This window comes from Salvia hispanica, chromosome 2 (genome assembly GCF_023119035.1).
Source record: "Salvia hispanica cultivar TCC Black 2014 chromosome 2, UniMelb_Shisp_WGS_1.0, whole genome shotgun sequence".
NCBI lineage: Eukaryota > Viridiplantae > Streptophyta > Magnoliopsida > Lamiales > Lamiaceae > Salvia > Salvia hispanica.
The window spans coordinates 26,366,436-26,382,667 of NC_062966.1; the positions used below are offsets into that span (position 1 = coordinate 26,366,436).

Sequence of the window (16,232 nt, forward strand, 5' to 3'; positions counted from 1 at the left end):
TATCCATAATTATTTAATACAATGCCAGAAACTAGATTCTTACGAATACCAGGTACATACACAACATTTTCTAATACTAAGGAATTTCCAGAAGTAAATACTAGGCTAACAGATCCTATTCCCTTAATTGGTTCAGTTGCAACGTTGCCCATCTTCAACGAAGATCCATCTTCAATTGGTTTAAAATCCTTGAACCATTGACGATCCTTGCACACATGACATGTTGCACCCGAATCAATCCACCATGACAGATCATCATCCTGCACATAAAATGCTTCAGAGATTATTGATGCATAATAATTCTCAACAGAATGATTATTAGGTACAGAAAACGAACCCGATTGCTTCTCGGGATCCTTGGATCCACTTGAACCAGCCTCGTTTTTCCCTTTTCCTCCACCCTTTCCAGACTTACAATCCTTCTTGAAGTGCCCAGATTTGCCACACTTCCAGCAAGTCAGTTTAGGCTTCTTATTTCCATCCTTACTGTTATACCCTTGAAACTTACGTTTCTCTTTACCAGCCTTTGAGGATTCACCCTCTTCCACCATGTTCACAGAAGAACCAACCATGTTTTTAGTATTACCAACAGAACTCTTTTCCATATCTCGTATGGACTGTTCAATCTGGAAATCACTTCCAAATTCGACCAAGTTCAATTCCTCCTTCTTGTGTTTCAGATTATTTTTAAAATCCTTCCAAGAAGGTGGCAGTTTATCAATAATACTAGAGACAGAAATGGATTCATCCATTTTCATATCATATTGGGAAAACTGTCCCAATATCCTCAACAATTCGTTGTATTGTTCCATGACAGGCCTCGAATCAACCATTTTATAGTTAATAAAGTTACCAACAAGAAATTTCTTGCTAGAGGCATCTTCTGCCATATATTTGGCTTCGAGGAAATCCCATAATTCCTTAGCAGACTCAACATTTTGATACACATCAAATAGAGAATCAGACATACCGTTTAAGATGTGACCACGACATATGTAGTCATCGTTCTCCCACTTCATCCGCCTCTTTGTCTGTTCCAGAGTTTCATTTTCAACAGCCTCGGGCATGGGAGTACTCAGAACGTACACCACCTTGAGATTTGTCAGCATGAAATGCATCTTCTTTTGCCAGCGTCTAAAGTCCTGGCCAGCAAACTTATCCAACTTCGCGAAACATTTCGCTCCTTCCTTCATCGTTTCTTTGTTCGACATTATTGATTTGATCTTTGTTAGGGAGATTCAATATATAGAACAGAAAAACGGATATCTGAATGTCGTGATAATTACTTTCAGATCAAACCAATTTTGGTGGTTCTACCAAATTTATTTGATCGGATAAAATTCATAGAAATCAGAAAATTCATATGTGTATTCGAGATATTTGAACCAGAAGAATTGATCAGATTTTGAAGAAGACGAACCGGTGCAGCTGCGGACGAAACAGTGCATCCGTTGGCAATATCAACCGAAAATAACTGATTTTCAAAAGGTTTCCGACCCCAGAGTTCCAGAGTTCTACCAAATTTAGGTGTTGGGGAGTAAGGCTCTGCCCCTTGGACCCCGCCAGGGGCTGCCGCCCCTTGGATCCCCTACCCGGGGGCGCTGCCCCCGGACCCCAGTTCATCTATTAAGGAGCTTCGCCCCTAACATCATAATGAATTCAAATAAGCGTGCACTCCGCACCTCCATACTTAAATGATGTATCATTATAACAATAACCGATCAATCAAGTTAATCTAATTACACTAAAATATCCAACATTAATAACATAATAATAATTATTATAAATTTTATTTAACACGTTATCATTCTAAAATAATAATAATACACTAAAAATAATATAATAATAATTCTTACTAAATATAATTCATAATTCTAAAATTATTTAAGATTTTTTAATTAGTTAGTAATTTATGATATTAATATTAAATTTAGTATTTGAATCATAAAACTGAAAAGAAAAGAATATATAAAAAAAAGTTTTAAATAATGGAAAATTGCACTATTTTCCTTGTTTTCTAGATTATAATTACTTGCACTACCGGATTATAATCAAACAAACATCATAACTTAAATTTCAAGTTGATTCAGATAGGATATTCAGATTTCAAATATTTTGTCCACCTATACGCGTGTGTTTAAATAATTAGTACATCGCTACATTCCCTTGTGGCCGTTTTACGTGCAACTCATTTTTATCTAGCTAGTGGGGCCGATACACTGACAATCAATTTTATTACTACATTCGTCTATTAAAAATAATATTATCTTTTAATCGGATCATCCACAAAAAGTAGTTTTTTATCTATCTATAGTAAATTTTTCTATTCAATGAGGTGAACTTTATTCTATCTAACAACCCTCTTTCTTAATTCTTTTTATCTTTATATTTCTTTACCTATTTTGTGTTCAAAATCCCCGTCTTTCATATTTAAAACTTTTTTTTTTTAACAGAGGTAGAAGGTAGTATTTTTTTTCAAAATGTATTTTAATTTTAAAAATAAATAATCTTACTTCTTTCGATCCATCTGGAGGATGTGTATTATTTTTATTTTTCTAATTATATAAATTTCTAATTTAAATTGTAATTTTTCTATATGTAGTTTTAGTTGTTCTAATGAATGCAATTAAAAAAATAAAATAACGAAATAATATATGACTATAGGGGTCATATTCTAATGCTTATAGCACCCTAATCCAAAATTAAGACCAAATCTCTATTCTTAGATTTTAAAATGAATGGATGAGATTAAATCTTACGAATCTCAATAAATAGTAGACAAAATATCAACAAAATGGTAATATCGTCATTATGTTATCATATGATAATTTTCGTGAATGTTTTTTTATATCAACATAGTGTATTACAAATATCAACAATATGACATAAGAATATCAACACTAGTACAAGAAAATATCAACATATATTTATTGAGATTTTTACATGGTTTTATTGAGATTTTTTGATGTATTTGTTGATAAAAATTTGGTTATCAACATTTATGAAAACTAAAATAAAAAATATCAAATTTCATCATCCGAACGTCGTTAGAACATATGCAATTGAAATCTCGTTGGAATCCTTATAAAATTATCTTTAATTTGATATATTTTTTGCGAAAAAATATTTTAAATCGAGAGAGTTACGTAAATTTAAAGTTTTAAAATGATTTTAATGAGACATAATTGACATTAATACCTTCTAATTTTATTCATTAATTTTCTTAATTAAAAATATAATTCATGTGGTATTATTTCAACCACTAGATCTTCTAATCTAATGGCTAAGATTTAGTTGATGGCTAATTTGTTAGCAATTATCACTCCACTTGACTATAGTGTAGATAATGCAAGAAAAAAACGTTAATGGTGTAAGTGCTAAACCCTAACACGCTTCGTGTAAATTAAGACACTTTTAACTTGTTTTAGTTGGAAATCGTCAAAATATATTCGTATAGTCAATGGGCCCAGCATATTCAGACATCTCGATTTCAGACAAAAATTTTATTTTGGACTCAATCCTAAATTTTCAATTTCAAGAGATAGTCAGGATTGACTGGTGTGTTTGTGTATCAATCCTAAATTTTCAAATTTCGAGTTAATCAGTAGCTAAGTTTCAATAATTATATTTCTAAGTCTTAATATTAAACTAAATCGATCATGAACTATTATAATTTCAGCAATACACAAACTCCAGTATTTTTGCCTTCAGAATGGTTTTTGTATACAATCTTTTGTCTATTTCATCCCATATTTAATTTAATCGACCGATTAAGCTCATCGGATAGGTCATGATCCGGACCCGTATCCGAACACCAGCAAATTACAAATATGTCAATGAAAAGGGACTCGAATTAGGATACTACATCACTCTGCTGTATATATCAATGATATAATTGCCTGATTTCTTGAAAAACTTGTTATGGGATTTGGTTTCTGTAAGAAGAAAAAACCTAGTGCTGTAAAGGGTCTAAATGAGCTTCTTCTTCCTGAAGTATCGCCTTAGATACAACACCTGGAGAATCGAAGCCACGATGCAGATGGAGAGGGCCATCAAACTATACCACGCAACTCTAGCATTAGTAATCTCGCTAACCCCCCTCATCTCTGACTCCCTGCATCCACCACAAATGCTATTTAGTTCGGAGATAGAACGATTCCATCACATAACGAATTCAGAATAGTGCAGTCATACATAGCTCAAGATAAAGTGTGATTCGACTGAGATACACATATTTTGCTTCCCAAGTAGACAACAAGTTTGTTTCACAAAGAAATGGATAAGAAATGGCAAATCAAGTAGATAAATCCCACAGCACCACGAGCAAAAAGTAGAAAACAAGTGATTTGGGTTACATCATAAAGCACCACAAAAACTTATCATGACCTCTCCATTTTCAATTATTTGAGAGGGTCGTAATCTCTGGTAATCGATACTAAGAATTGTATATATGTGGCTACGATGATCTTTCAATTGGAATGCATGGAAAAGACGGGAATAGATATAGCAAGTTGAGGCATTACAGGAGAAAAGTGCATATAGATGTAATCAGATTGGGATTTACCTGGTTACCAGACGAATCAAATTATCATGGATAGTTTCCACTGCTGCTTCTAATTTTTTCAACTCGAGTTCAAGCCCCTGTATTTTTTATAATTTGTAAACCACAATTAGAGTTTAAGATAAGGTAAGAACATATGCACTGAGAGAGAAGAGATGCATCAATGAGATCATCAGCATATAGAATGAAAAAAAAATGGTTGAATCACCACTTGTTACCTCAATCTTTTCCTTCCTCGCGACAGTGTCCCAATCTTTGGCAGCAATTCCAGTTTTCCAGTCGATACCAACAGTCACCTTTTTACCTCCTTGATCACCATCAAGTGAGAAGCATGCTATGTAGCTTCCAGCCTCAGTTGCCGTGAAGGCAAACTGACCGTGAGCGACTTTTTCTTTATGATGGATCTCATTCCCATACGGTGATGTAACCTACACAAAGCCGGGTTGAAAGATAATCACACATAAACAATCTTTTTCATTTTTTATCATCAAATTGTCTCTTCCACCCACATAAAAGCCAATGGAATGATAACATTCTCAAAACTGAGCTTCTTCTGCACAATAGTATTCAGTTCTAATATAAGCAACTTAAACATGAAACCTAGATGCCCCGCAAATTCAGTTAATCAGATAATAAGTCTCTTAAATTTCTTATTGCAGAAACAGTGTTCTCTTTAAGTGGTCAAAAATGCACTCCACAAATACAGGCATGGACGGAGTTTAGTGATTTCATCGAATTACAACGCCTGAGAGCCCCCTTTCCCTATGATTCATCACTAGCTAGACGTGACAATAGTACGAGGATTCAGCAGCTATTCCATGTACCGATCTAGGATACCCTCAAACATACGCGGCAGAAAATATCAGTGTGTGTTTGGATGGACGGATTGAAATGAGAAAAAAAATGAAATCAAATTTTTAGTCTCGATTCAAGGTAAAACAATTTTAAACAATTTCAAATCCACTATCCACATCCACACCAAATTCTTCAGACCAAAAAAAAATTTCATTCAATTGGTTATACTATAACACATTTCAATGTATAAGTCATTAATCACACTGGCAGCTAACTAGAAAGCAGCAACCTCAAGTAAAGAATAACCAAACCATATCTCTTTTTAAACCTGAATAAAAAGAGTAAAGGTGCAAAAGACACTATTTGCAAATCAAAGTGCTGATCTCAAACTTCAAAACAAACAAACAAACAATTGAATTCATCACTCACTGAAACAAACAATAAACGAATCCGATTGTAAAACCAAACTAAATTGAAACCTTCACAACATTTTCCTATCTCCTTCTGCTTCAATTTTTGTTCCTTTAACTTTTTTGATTCTAAACATCAGCAGATTACAACAAAAATCGAGTCCGATGATCGAAATCAATTATTTAAATTATAAATGCAAGCACAGTAAATTTACCTTAACGGTGATAGACGGAGCCACAGTAGTACCATTGACATCGTAGTCCTCTCCGATGAAGGCGTAGTAATCGGCCAAAACGACGGCGTTGTTGTGCAGCTCCTCGGAGATGCACTTCGATCCCGAGTTCGGCAAGTCCAACCACACACCACGCGCCACCGGAACAGCAGCCGCCGCCACCATGAGCAGCGTCCAAAACCAACGCGCTTCCCCTAACTTCATAATCGATCCTCAACTGCTGGGAAATGAAAGGACGAGTTCGGACGATTTCTGATAGAAGTGATTCGTTTCGTAGCAATGGTGATTGAATTTTTTCGGCTGGGAATTGGATATAAATAGGTGAGTGGATTCGACTCGCAGAGACAATGCGAGTGGGACTGTAAAATTCGGGTATTAGCTCCACGCCGTTTCAACTCTGTGTACCAATCATGTTATGCCACGTAGTATTAATAGGGCGGTAGATTTGGGTTGGGAGTACGGTACTGTTGTCTCAGGCGCGTACGTGGACTGTTCTAGACTTCTAGTCTTGTTCGTAGGATGCAATTGATTCGGTAAATATGAGTCCCCTTTTTTCATTATACTCCTCCGCAAATAAAAGTACTATCATTTTTTCATTTTACTCGGTCCGTGAATATAAATTCGGATTTACTTTTATTATAAATGGCAATAAGATATCACATTTAATTAGCTCATTTCATTCTCATTTCATTTAAAACTAATAGGAGTATAACTTTACAAATGAGACTCATATTCCACTAATTTTTTTCGATCCATTTTTTTAACATTTCTTAAAACACATGACGTCAAGAATGAGACTTTTAATACTCTCTCCGTCCTACAATAATAGTCATACTATTTGTTATTGATAAAAACAAAATGTGACTCTTTTTATAGAATGGACCAAAATGAAAAAATATGACTCTTATAGTGGGATAGAAGAAGTATTTTATTTTTTAGAAATAATCATATAAAAAAGGGCTTGAGGTTTAGGGTTTAGGGTTCATTTGTCCGTTTATATTTGAAATAATACTTTTCTTTTTTTCCCTATTTAATACAGTTGATTATTTTTTTTTTATAAATATCTTAATACATAAAACATTAGTACTATAACTTAAAATTTTGTGAGATTCATCTGTATGAGATTAATGTAAGTATTCATCTGTACAAGATGAATGTAAATACTATTTCTATTGGTATTTATTTGTGCTATTTAGTACTCCTCCATATAGGTGGAATCATTCTCATTATGTATTATAATTGATTATAATTGATAGCTAATGTCACATTTTTCCCTTTTTGTTTGTTGTCTCATAAAATATGTTAAAATGTTATTTTTGAAAAAAAGTAAATCATCATTAATACATTTAACCAAATCTTATCTCTATTAATAATACAATTAACCACAGTTTTTCTTTTTTGTTATCACATAAAATATGTCACAGTTTCATATAAAAAAAAGTAAATCGTTATTAATTACCTTTCCTTTTCAACTAAAAAACTTAACTAATATTTCCATTTGCTTAGTACACTAAAATGACTAAATAATACATGTATTATAATTGATTATAATTGATAGCTAATGTCACATTTTTCACTTTTTGTTGTCTCATAAAATATGTTAAAATGTTATTTTTGAAAAAAAGTAAATCATCATTAATACATTTAACCAAATCTTATCTCTATTAATAATACAATTAACCAAAGTTTTTCTTTTTTGTTATCACATAAAATATGTCACAGTTTCATATAAAAAAAAGTAAATCGTCATTAATTACCTTTCCTTTTCAACTAAAAAACTTAACTAATATTTCCATTTGCTTAGTACACTATATAATACAGTATCTCATAACAGTAGTAGTTTGTTTTTCTTTTGATATTGGGCTTGGTGAATGGAATAAAATAACAGGCTTATATTTTACTTTCTGATTCTCCAAATGGGCCGTTACTTAAGTGTTGCTTAGGCCTAGAAAACTACTGAACTTGAGATTGTTATTTATGTTGGGAATATTTCAAACCATATTCTTGCAATAAAATTATGCTCTCTTTTTTAAAAATCAGAAACCAATAATTTCTCATTCTCTCATCAGTCATAGTATTTCATACTACAAATTAGAAACACGATTTTTAAGATATAAGTATGAAACAATAGTAATATTATCTTCTTTTGATTAAATTATATTGAGTAAAACGCTTCATTAAATAAATCTATAAATTTATTAAATTTGCAGGAGATGAACTTTTTACTACATAATTAAAATAAGCGAAACACTGTGTATGCATCCTAAAAAAAGAGATCGACATCCTCTCATTCCTCTACAGCCCCTCCCTCGTCAACCTCCTCGGCTTCTCCACCAACTCCCACATCTGCTGCCTCTTCGTCGAATTCATGAGCAACGACACTATGTACAACGTCCTCCACCCGATCCCCACCCCCAACCTGGCCTCGCCGCCTCCGATTATCTCTCCAGACCGTCAGAGCCGGATATGGTGAATTCGTCGCCGTTGGTGGCGGATTGGGTAATTCCGCTGATAAGAAAGGGGAAACTCATGAACGTGTACGATCTAGGGTTCCGGTGCCTAGGGATGCGAGGATAAGGAAGATGGTGGCAGTGGCGGTGAAATGCGTGAGGTCGTGCAGCAGTGGCGGATCCAGGATTTGTCATCTGGGGGTACGAGTCGTATGATAAATAATTACATAATACTAAAAAAATAGAACATAGTGGTAAAATAATATTTGAAATATTATTCAATTTTGAACTCGTGTATTTTAATACAAAAATAAACCAATAACTATACATAACATCTAATTTATTTTTCTACGAGTCTTTCATTTCTTCAAAGCGATGGGCTATATCATCATCAGAGACTTGTAGAAACATTTATTTCTCAATGAATGTCACCAAACAATCATTCAAAGGTTGATCACCAATTCTATCTCGCAACTTATTCTTTATAAACGTCATTCTAGAAAATAATTTCTACTCTCTCTACACAATAGCAACCGAAAAATCAAAATCAACTTGATAAGCAAAAGGACAAAGAGGTAAGCCACATCCGTCTTTGTTTCAACAAGCTTTATTGAAAGAGAAGTAAGATCTTGCAAATTCTGAAAGTCATTATCTCTTTTTCATATCCTCCATGAATATATCAAGACATCAAGTTGACAATCAAGAGACCTCAAGGCTTATATACTGATTTATTTCCTTAGATGATTCGTCCTACAATATTCATAGCTATCTTTTGAAATTTTTTGTAAAATACATTACTAATAAAATTATAATAACAATAGTAGTAAAAAAAAAATTGGGGGTACCACCGTCCCCCCTTGTTTTTAATTCCCTCTGCCACTGTCGTGTAAAGAGATGAGGCTGTCGATGAAGGAGGTGACGAGGTGTTTGGGTGAGCTGATCGAGCTGAATTCGTGGAATGGATTATTAAATCCTTTCATCATGGGGGAGGATGTGGAAATCATTGAAATGCCATTGAAAAATCAAAAGCTAGAGTTGGGGGGTTCGAAGCAATTTGATGGAATTAAGGCTACAACTAGAAATCTCGGATTTTAGAATTGATGATTGATGAGGGAGAGTGATGAATTGAGTGTCAGTCACCGGCGAGAGAGAGGGGAGAGGAAGAGAGATATGAGAGAAATTTTATTTTAGATTTTTTTATAATTTTTTATTTTACCGTCAGAAAATTGACGGAATCGTAAAAAAAAAGGACCAAATCGACAACGTTTTCATATGTTTGGGACCAAACTGACAACGTTTTTGTATGTTTAGGAGTCGATTTTCCAAAAGTAAATATTTTGAATCAAAATCGTATTTCGACCATATGTTTAGGACCAAAATAGTACTTTATCCTTTTTTTAATATGCATGCTATTCTCATTATTCAAAAAATTGCGTAAATCATCTAATACTTCAAATATTAGCACCTAAGTATACTATTTTATATTTCATATTTGACTGTATGTACGACAGGTAGAATGCATTATTTTGTACGTATCTCATATCACACACTAACAATGTGAGTGTAAGATATGTAAAATTGATAAAGTAGAAGACAGTTCTAAATATATACTAAAATACGAATTTGATCTAAAATATTCATTTTTTTTTAAAAAAAAGTCCACAACAAATGAAAATGTCGCCAAAATAGTCCTTTTTTTTTACTTTTCCGTCAAAAAAACTAATGGTCAACGCCAAATGCACAGTGTCATGACCGTTAGTTTTTCGACGGATGGATGCGTAAAAAAAGGACCACTCGGACAATGATTTATTTGTTTTGGACCTGTTTTTCAAAAAGTGAATATTTTGGTCATATGTTTAGAATCAAAATTGACGTTAATCAAGTTATAATAAGAGAAAAAGTGTTATGAATATTGTTGGTAAATAATGGAACTCACTTTATTATATATAAAAAAATTATCAAAAATAGAAAAAATTATCAAAAATCGAAGGTGACTAATTTTTATAGACCGTAAATTTAAAAATCCAAACTTCCGTCGATGGTATAATACAATAAATATGATAAACAAATTAAAAATAATCTAGTAACTAGGATACTTCCTAGAGATTTCTAGGGAACATGGATGGATGGTACATTCTACCAAACCCAAGAATCAAACCATAAAATCAAGGAAAGGAAATGCAGAGATTCAATATTTATGGGGCAAATGCAGATTTTTGGTCCAACACAAATAGCTGGCGTTATAAAAAACAATGGCCTACATAAAAATGTGCAAGTTAAACTATCCTTTTCATTAATGAATGCTAGCTAAGGTACGTACGGAGCTGTCCTTTCCATACCCACGAGTTCATACTGCCGTCCCAACCATACGTACACTTCGTCCCGCTTTTGACGGTTGGCATAAGATGCCGATAATCTAACGGCTCTAGGAGAATGAGAATGAACAGACGTGGAGGCGCGCACGCTCATGTGCGCACAATGAGAATGAATAAGTTTGGAAGCGCGTGTCAAACTCGAACGACTATAAAATTTAAGCGAAAGAATATCACTTTTTTTTAAAAAAAAATTTAGGACAACCTTGCGTTTTGGCTTCTGTTCGTGATTTATTGCTGCATGTGTTTCTTAGGCTTTGTTGTTGGCTGGTGTTGACTCTTCTTTTATTTTTTGTTTGGTTGGGACTTGGGATGGTGTTAGATTGCTGCTTTTTCTGTTTTGGCTGTTAGTGGCATAGCTTTTGACTGCTTGTCTTGAACGTTTGCTCGCCTCTTACTGACCCGAGCATTTTTTATTAATCAAAAAAACACATTGTGACTTTAACTTATTCATATCACCAGTAACTTTGAACAGCGTAGTAATTTTAATCGTAAGAACAATATGGAGCTCATAGTAGTGGACAACTCACACAAGTTTTTGTCACAAATGTGCTTCAATAGGGCTTAACATCCTCGAGCATGCTCTTCGTGGATCTTCATCTGCTTTACATTAGACTTTATACGGAATACTTCGAGGTCTAGCACAAATGATACTAGGAGTACTATTTTAGTTCAATCAAAACTATTTTTTTTACATAATTTTAGTATATCAAATTTAGTATTGTGGTTGAGAGGGCAAGGACTGTGTGCACACACAGAAAACCGACTTAAATAAAAATGATGAAAGGTGTCAAAAATGTTTTCATAATTCCATTTCGCTCAAAATTGAAGTCAATTGAGCCATACAATAATTTGCATAAATTAAAATTAAACCGAAAATGTGAAACCTGAGCGACCCCACATTGAGAAAATATTCTCAACCCTAAATCTCTTCTCTCGTGTATCTCACTTAATTACTTATTCCAAAATGTTAATCACATAAAATAGTACTCCTACTCCATTAATTAATAGATAAAAGCATGTACATCTCATGTAAAGTATTTGAATGCTACAAGTCAATTCATGCAGCCGTAAGCTTGTTGCTCCCAAAAATAAATACTTATATTCTCTGCAAAATATTATATTTATAAAATAATTCAATCTTCATTTATAGAGATAGAACGCGTTTTTGAGTAGTTTCATGATGACAGAAAAGCACCAGCTGTTTTTTTATTCTTGCAAAGGGTTAAAAGAATAGTAGTACTAGTAATTAATAAATTAATGTTATTAAAAATTATTTATAGTTCTATTATTCTTATTTAATGTATATTTAGTGATGGATTATGTTCAGACAACTGATAAGCACACTCCTAATGAAACCAGGAAGCTGCTCATCAACAGAATCCAAAGTGTTTCTCTCTCTAGAATTGCATTATTCTATACTAGTAGAATATTCAGATTTATTGCTATGAATTATAGCCCATTATTATTAAGTACTTGGTCTAAGATATGTTACACTAAAACTCCATTAAAATATATCCTACCCCATGTGATCAAGTGACTCCATTGTCCACTTCTGGTATTTTTTTTTTCAAATTATTACCAAGTCTTGTTCTAGGTGAATTTTTCTAAGATTCTAGATTTCTATTTCCCTCTGGTTATTGCACATGCTTTGTATAAAATAATTATGTACCCATTACGTCCATAATTTTTTTTTCATTTTCATACTTCATAAAAAACATCATTATGTAACGATCATGTATCCATGTTAATATGTTATAATAATTAATGATGACCAACTTCTCATCTAATTACCTTCGTTCTCAATATTGTAAATCCTTAACATGTTAAACTTTTCTACTCCGATAATTAAACAAATCAATATATTAGTATTTCCCAAATTCTGATTTGCGTATGGTTTTCGGAAGTGACCCAAAAACAAATAATTTGGTCTTGAATAGCTATGCCCCGTCCCGGTTAATTATCTTATGTTCTCCATCTGCTTTTCATAGCCAATTCTTATCGCATTGCCTCAGGCTTCCGACATCCAACAAGTTTAGACTGTTTAGTTTTATTAACTTTCTTCGTGTATGACTTTTTTTTACTACTCTTATTCTAAGACATAACAAGTAAAAAGCTCCTTGGTCTAAATCGGATAGCTTGTGGTCTAAGTCAAGAAGCTTTTAATGGTGAAAACTAATTTAATTTCCAAACATAAAATTATTTATTAGTGCTGCATATGCTTCCACAGCCATAAGCTTGCCTTTTTCCAAGCAAAACTCTGTTGGCCATTGAAAAGTTAGGCATTTCTCAGCTGTCTCACCATGTTACTAATTACTCTACAAAGCATATTTGCCTCAATTTTTCCTCCTTTTCACACATCAAAAGTTCCAATTTGGATACATATATAATACTATAATCAATTAATGACTTTCTAAAATCAACCCCACTACCCCATAAACCCATTTTTAATCCTCAAACTCCAAATTAATATTCCATCTTATCATTTTCACCACACTAATAAATACTACTATCCCGAGTCTCATAAAATAGTCACCTTAGAATAGGGGCGGACGTAGAAATAAATAAAGATAAGGGTTGTGATTTTTAAATTTTATTTTAAAATATATTTTTGAGTGTTTTAGATTATTTATAAGGACTTTTACATAATAATTTGCCTTAAATTTGGATAAATTATAAAAGTTTATTAAAGAAAAAAAAATTTAAAATATAATTTTATTAAGTGCTTTAGCCCTACCCATTTTATACATGCGTGTCCGCTCCTGCCTTCGAATGTGACCATTTTATATCTATTTTTACAGGACGAATCAAGAGAACAGTAAATTTTAGTATTTTTAGTTAAAAATGATAGTAGTAAGTAAAAAAAGTCATTATCATATGAAGTGAGGAGGAAGCTCTCTTCTTTTTCATTCTTTTAATTAATCTCAAGATTAACACTGGCAAATATCTGTCAACCATGTCACAATTAACTAAACTTTGACCAAAACTATAGTTCCATTTTCAATCTTATTTCCTACTTACTTCTTTTTTATTTATTTTTTTCAAAAGAATAATCTATAAATACCACCAATTCCAACATCTCCCACAACCTCATCATCCCATTCCCAACACCAAAACAAGCAAAAACTCACTCACAACAAAACCTCAATTTTCCCAAAAATGGTCAAGACAGAAACCAAAATTTCATCGTCATCATCATCGCTGTCGTCGTCGCCGCCACCTCAAAACTCAAAGAAGAGATTCAAGGGAGTGAGAATGAGAAGCTGGGGATCATGGGTCTCCGAGATCAGAGCCCCCAATCAAAAAACAAGGATTTGGCTCGGCTCCTACTCCACGGCGGAGGCGGCGGCGCGAGCCTACGACGCCGCGCTCCTATGCCTCAAGGGCTCCTCCGCCAACCTCAACTTCCCCATATCTTCGATCTCACACATCAAAGCCGATCAAACCATGTCTCCCAAATCAATCCAAAGAATTGCGGCCGCGGCTGCAGCTGCGGCCAGTGCTGAAAATTTAGAAGGTTCTAGAAACCCTAGCCCTCTGTCGCCAATGTCGAGCGAGGGCGAGTCGCCCTCGCTGTCGCCTTCGTGTCAGATCGAAGACGACAGGATTTTGGCGGCGGGGGCGGACTATTTCGAGGACGTGGCGGCGTGGTACAACTTTGATTCCCCGAAGTACAATGAGATGATTAATGGGATGTTTTACGATCCCTTTATGATGGAGGATTATTCTTATGAAGATGGCGATATTCGGTTGTGGAGCTTTTCTTGAATATTTTTTTTTATTATTGTTTATTTATTGGATGATGATCTTCAGTTTATTTTGATGAAGACATTGCTGACTATACATATATGGAGTATAATTTTTGTAATTTATTGAGTTGAAGATTTGGGGTTTCATTTGCAAGAGAGCGAATTTTTCATGGGCTCTTTTGGGTGAATTTGACTCTATACAATAGTTTTGTAGCATTTAAATTTCATATCATATTATATTTTGTAACATTTTAATTCATATTCTCTACATAAATATAGAGTGAAGTTGTGTTTCCATTGAGCTGTTCAAACTTCCAAGGATTATGGATCTTTTAATATGGCATATTAGTTCAAAGCATCTAGAATGACAAGTAAAATTTATTACTCTTTACGAGGTGTAATAGTTGACATATTTTTTAACACGGTTATTTAATAGAAATTACAGTATAAGGGTGTGCGTTCATTATTAATTAACAATGTTAAGTAAATAATGGGACAAGTCAAATGAGATGAAAAGAGTGTTTTTTCATCTATGATTCTCATGTGGCAATAACGTGTGGTTATATTATATATTCTCACTCCATCCCACTTTAACTAGAGCATTTAAAATTCGGCACATAATTTTATATAATACTAGTATTGTTTTATGAATAAAGTGAAGATAATTAAATAAGAGAGAATAGAAAGTAGAGAAGATGTTATTTCTATATTTAAAAATGTGTTATTTAAAGTGGGACATCACAAAAAGGAAAATGTCACTTACGATGGAACGGATGGAGTATTAGTACTACTCCGTATCATGTACTACTACAAATTTTCGATTTTTAGTAAAACTATGCTGCCACATTATAGCTGGTCATACACGTTTGTTTTAGTAAATATACGTAAATCAATATTGATTGCTCTATTTTAATCATTGGTATTAGTGTCAAATCTAATTTTATTGTTTATTTTATAAATTTTATATTTTAGAAAAAATAATCCAAAAAACTTTGTTTGAATAGTATATGGTAGTTATTTAGCATCACTCTTGAACACGTTATAATCTCGTAAACACAATTTAAATGAATGGAGAAATCAATAGGAGAAGTGTTTTTTTTCCCTTTTTTATTAACACTAGTATGTGTTGGTCAATAAATCAATAGGAGATGTTAAATTCACTTAAGATGTCTTGTTGCGACCAAATCGAATTTAAGTTAAGATATGCTAATTATTTAGAGGTTATTGTGGTTTGAAAATAAAATGATAGAAACGACACAAGAGTTATTTCATGATCACATGATTTTGAAGAAGTTTGTGTGACCAATGTCAATATCTGATCCGAAGCCGATTTTGCACATGGAGCTGTCTATTTTTTTAGAGAAGGTGAAAGTGCATGGTTCCATTTCTTTTATTTTCCCTTACATTGTACTTGGTCATGTTCAATTAAAACAAAAATATAAAATTGTTGCAGGTCATCCAACACTATTAAATTGACCAATTTTTTTTTATCGTGTTGTATTAATTGCTAGTAGGTAGGTAGATTTGGCAGGAGAAATAGTTTCTACCCTCCCTACACTTCATCTCAATAGTATCCATATTGTAATGGATAATGATGGTGCTATCACCTATGTAATTAAGAATAACATATTATGAAATATTTGGATAAGTTTATGAAATTGG

General features: G+C 33.1%; 2 protein-coding genes across 2 annotated transcripts; one reads left to right on the forward strand and one right to left on the reverse strand.

Moving 5' to 3' along the window:
* Positions 1 to 3,673: 3,673 nt before the first annotated feature.
* On the reverse strand, positions 3,674 to 6,313 carry LOC125203755 (transmembrane emp24 domain-containing protein p24delta4-like). Its single transcript, XM_048102186.1, has 4 exons — positions 5,982 to 6,313; positions 4,780 to 4,989; positions 4,565 to 4,641; positions 3,674 to 4,114 (listed from the first exon to the last, which is right to left on the reverse strand). The coding sequence occupies exons 1-4, from the start codon at positions 6,201 to 6,203 to the stop codon at positions 3,970 to 3,972; spliced, it is 654 nt and encodes a 217-aa protein (XP_047958143.1). The 5' UTR covers positions 6,204 to 6,313; the 3' UTR covers positions 3,674 to 3,969.
* A 7,607-nt stretch (positions 6,314 to 13,920) lies between these two features.
* LOC125208396 (ethylene-responsive transcription factor ERF014-like) lies at positions 13,921 to 14,867 on the forward strand. The gene has a single exon (XM_048108003.1). The coding sequence runs from the start codon at positions 13,981 to 13,983 to the stop codon at positions 14,587 to 14,589; it is 609 nt and encodes a 202-aa protein (XP_047963960.1). The 5' UTR covers positions 13,921 to 13,980; the 3' UTR covers positions 14,590 to 14,867.
* Positions 14,868 to 16,232: the final 1,365 nt, after the last annotated feature.

What these genes read in the sequence shown, in the direction of transcription:
- LOC125203755 (XM_048102186.1), bottom strand. Translation starts at nt 6,203, where the DNA reads ATGAAGTTAGGGGAAGCGCGTTGGTTTTGGACGCTGCTCATGGTGGCG. An exon ending in CTCCGTCTATCACCGTTAAG is followed by an intron (nt 4,990 to 5,981) that starts GTAAATTTACTG and finishes GGCTTTGTGTAG; the next exon opens with GTTACATCACCGTATGGGAA. An exon ending in CGAGGAAGGAAAAGATTGAG is followed by an intron (nt 4,642 to 4,779) that starts GTAACAAGTGGT and finishes TAAAAAATACAG; the next exon opens with GGGCTTGAACTCGAGTTGAA.
- LOC125208396 (XM_048108003.1), top strand. Translation starts at nt 13,981, where the DNA reads ATGGTCAAGACAGAAACCAAAATTTCATCGTCATCATCATCGCTGTCG.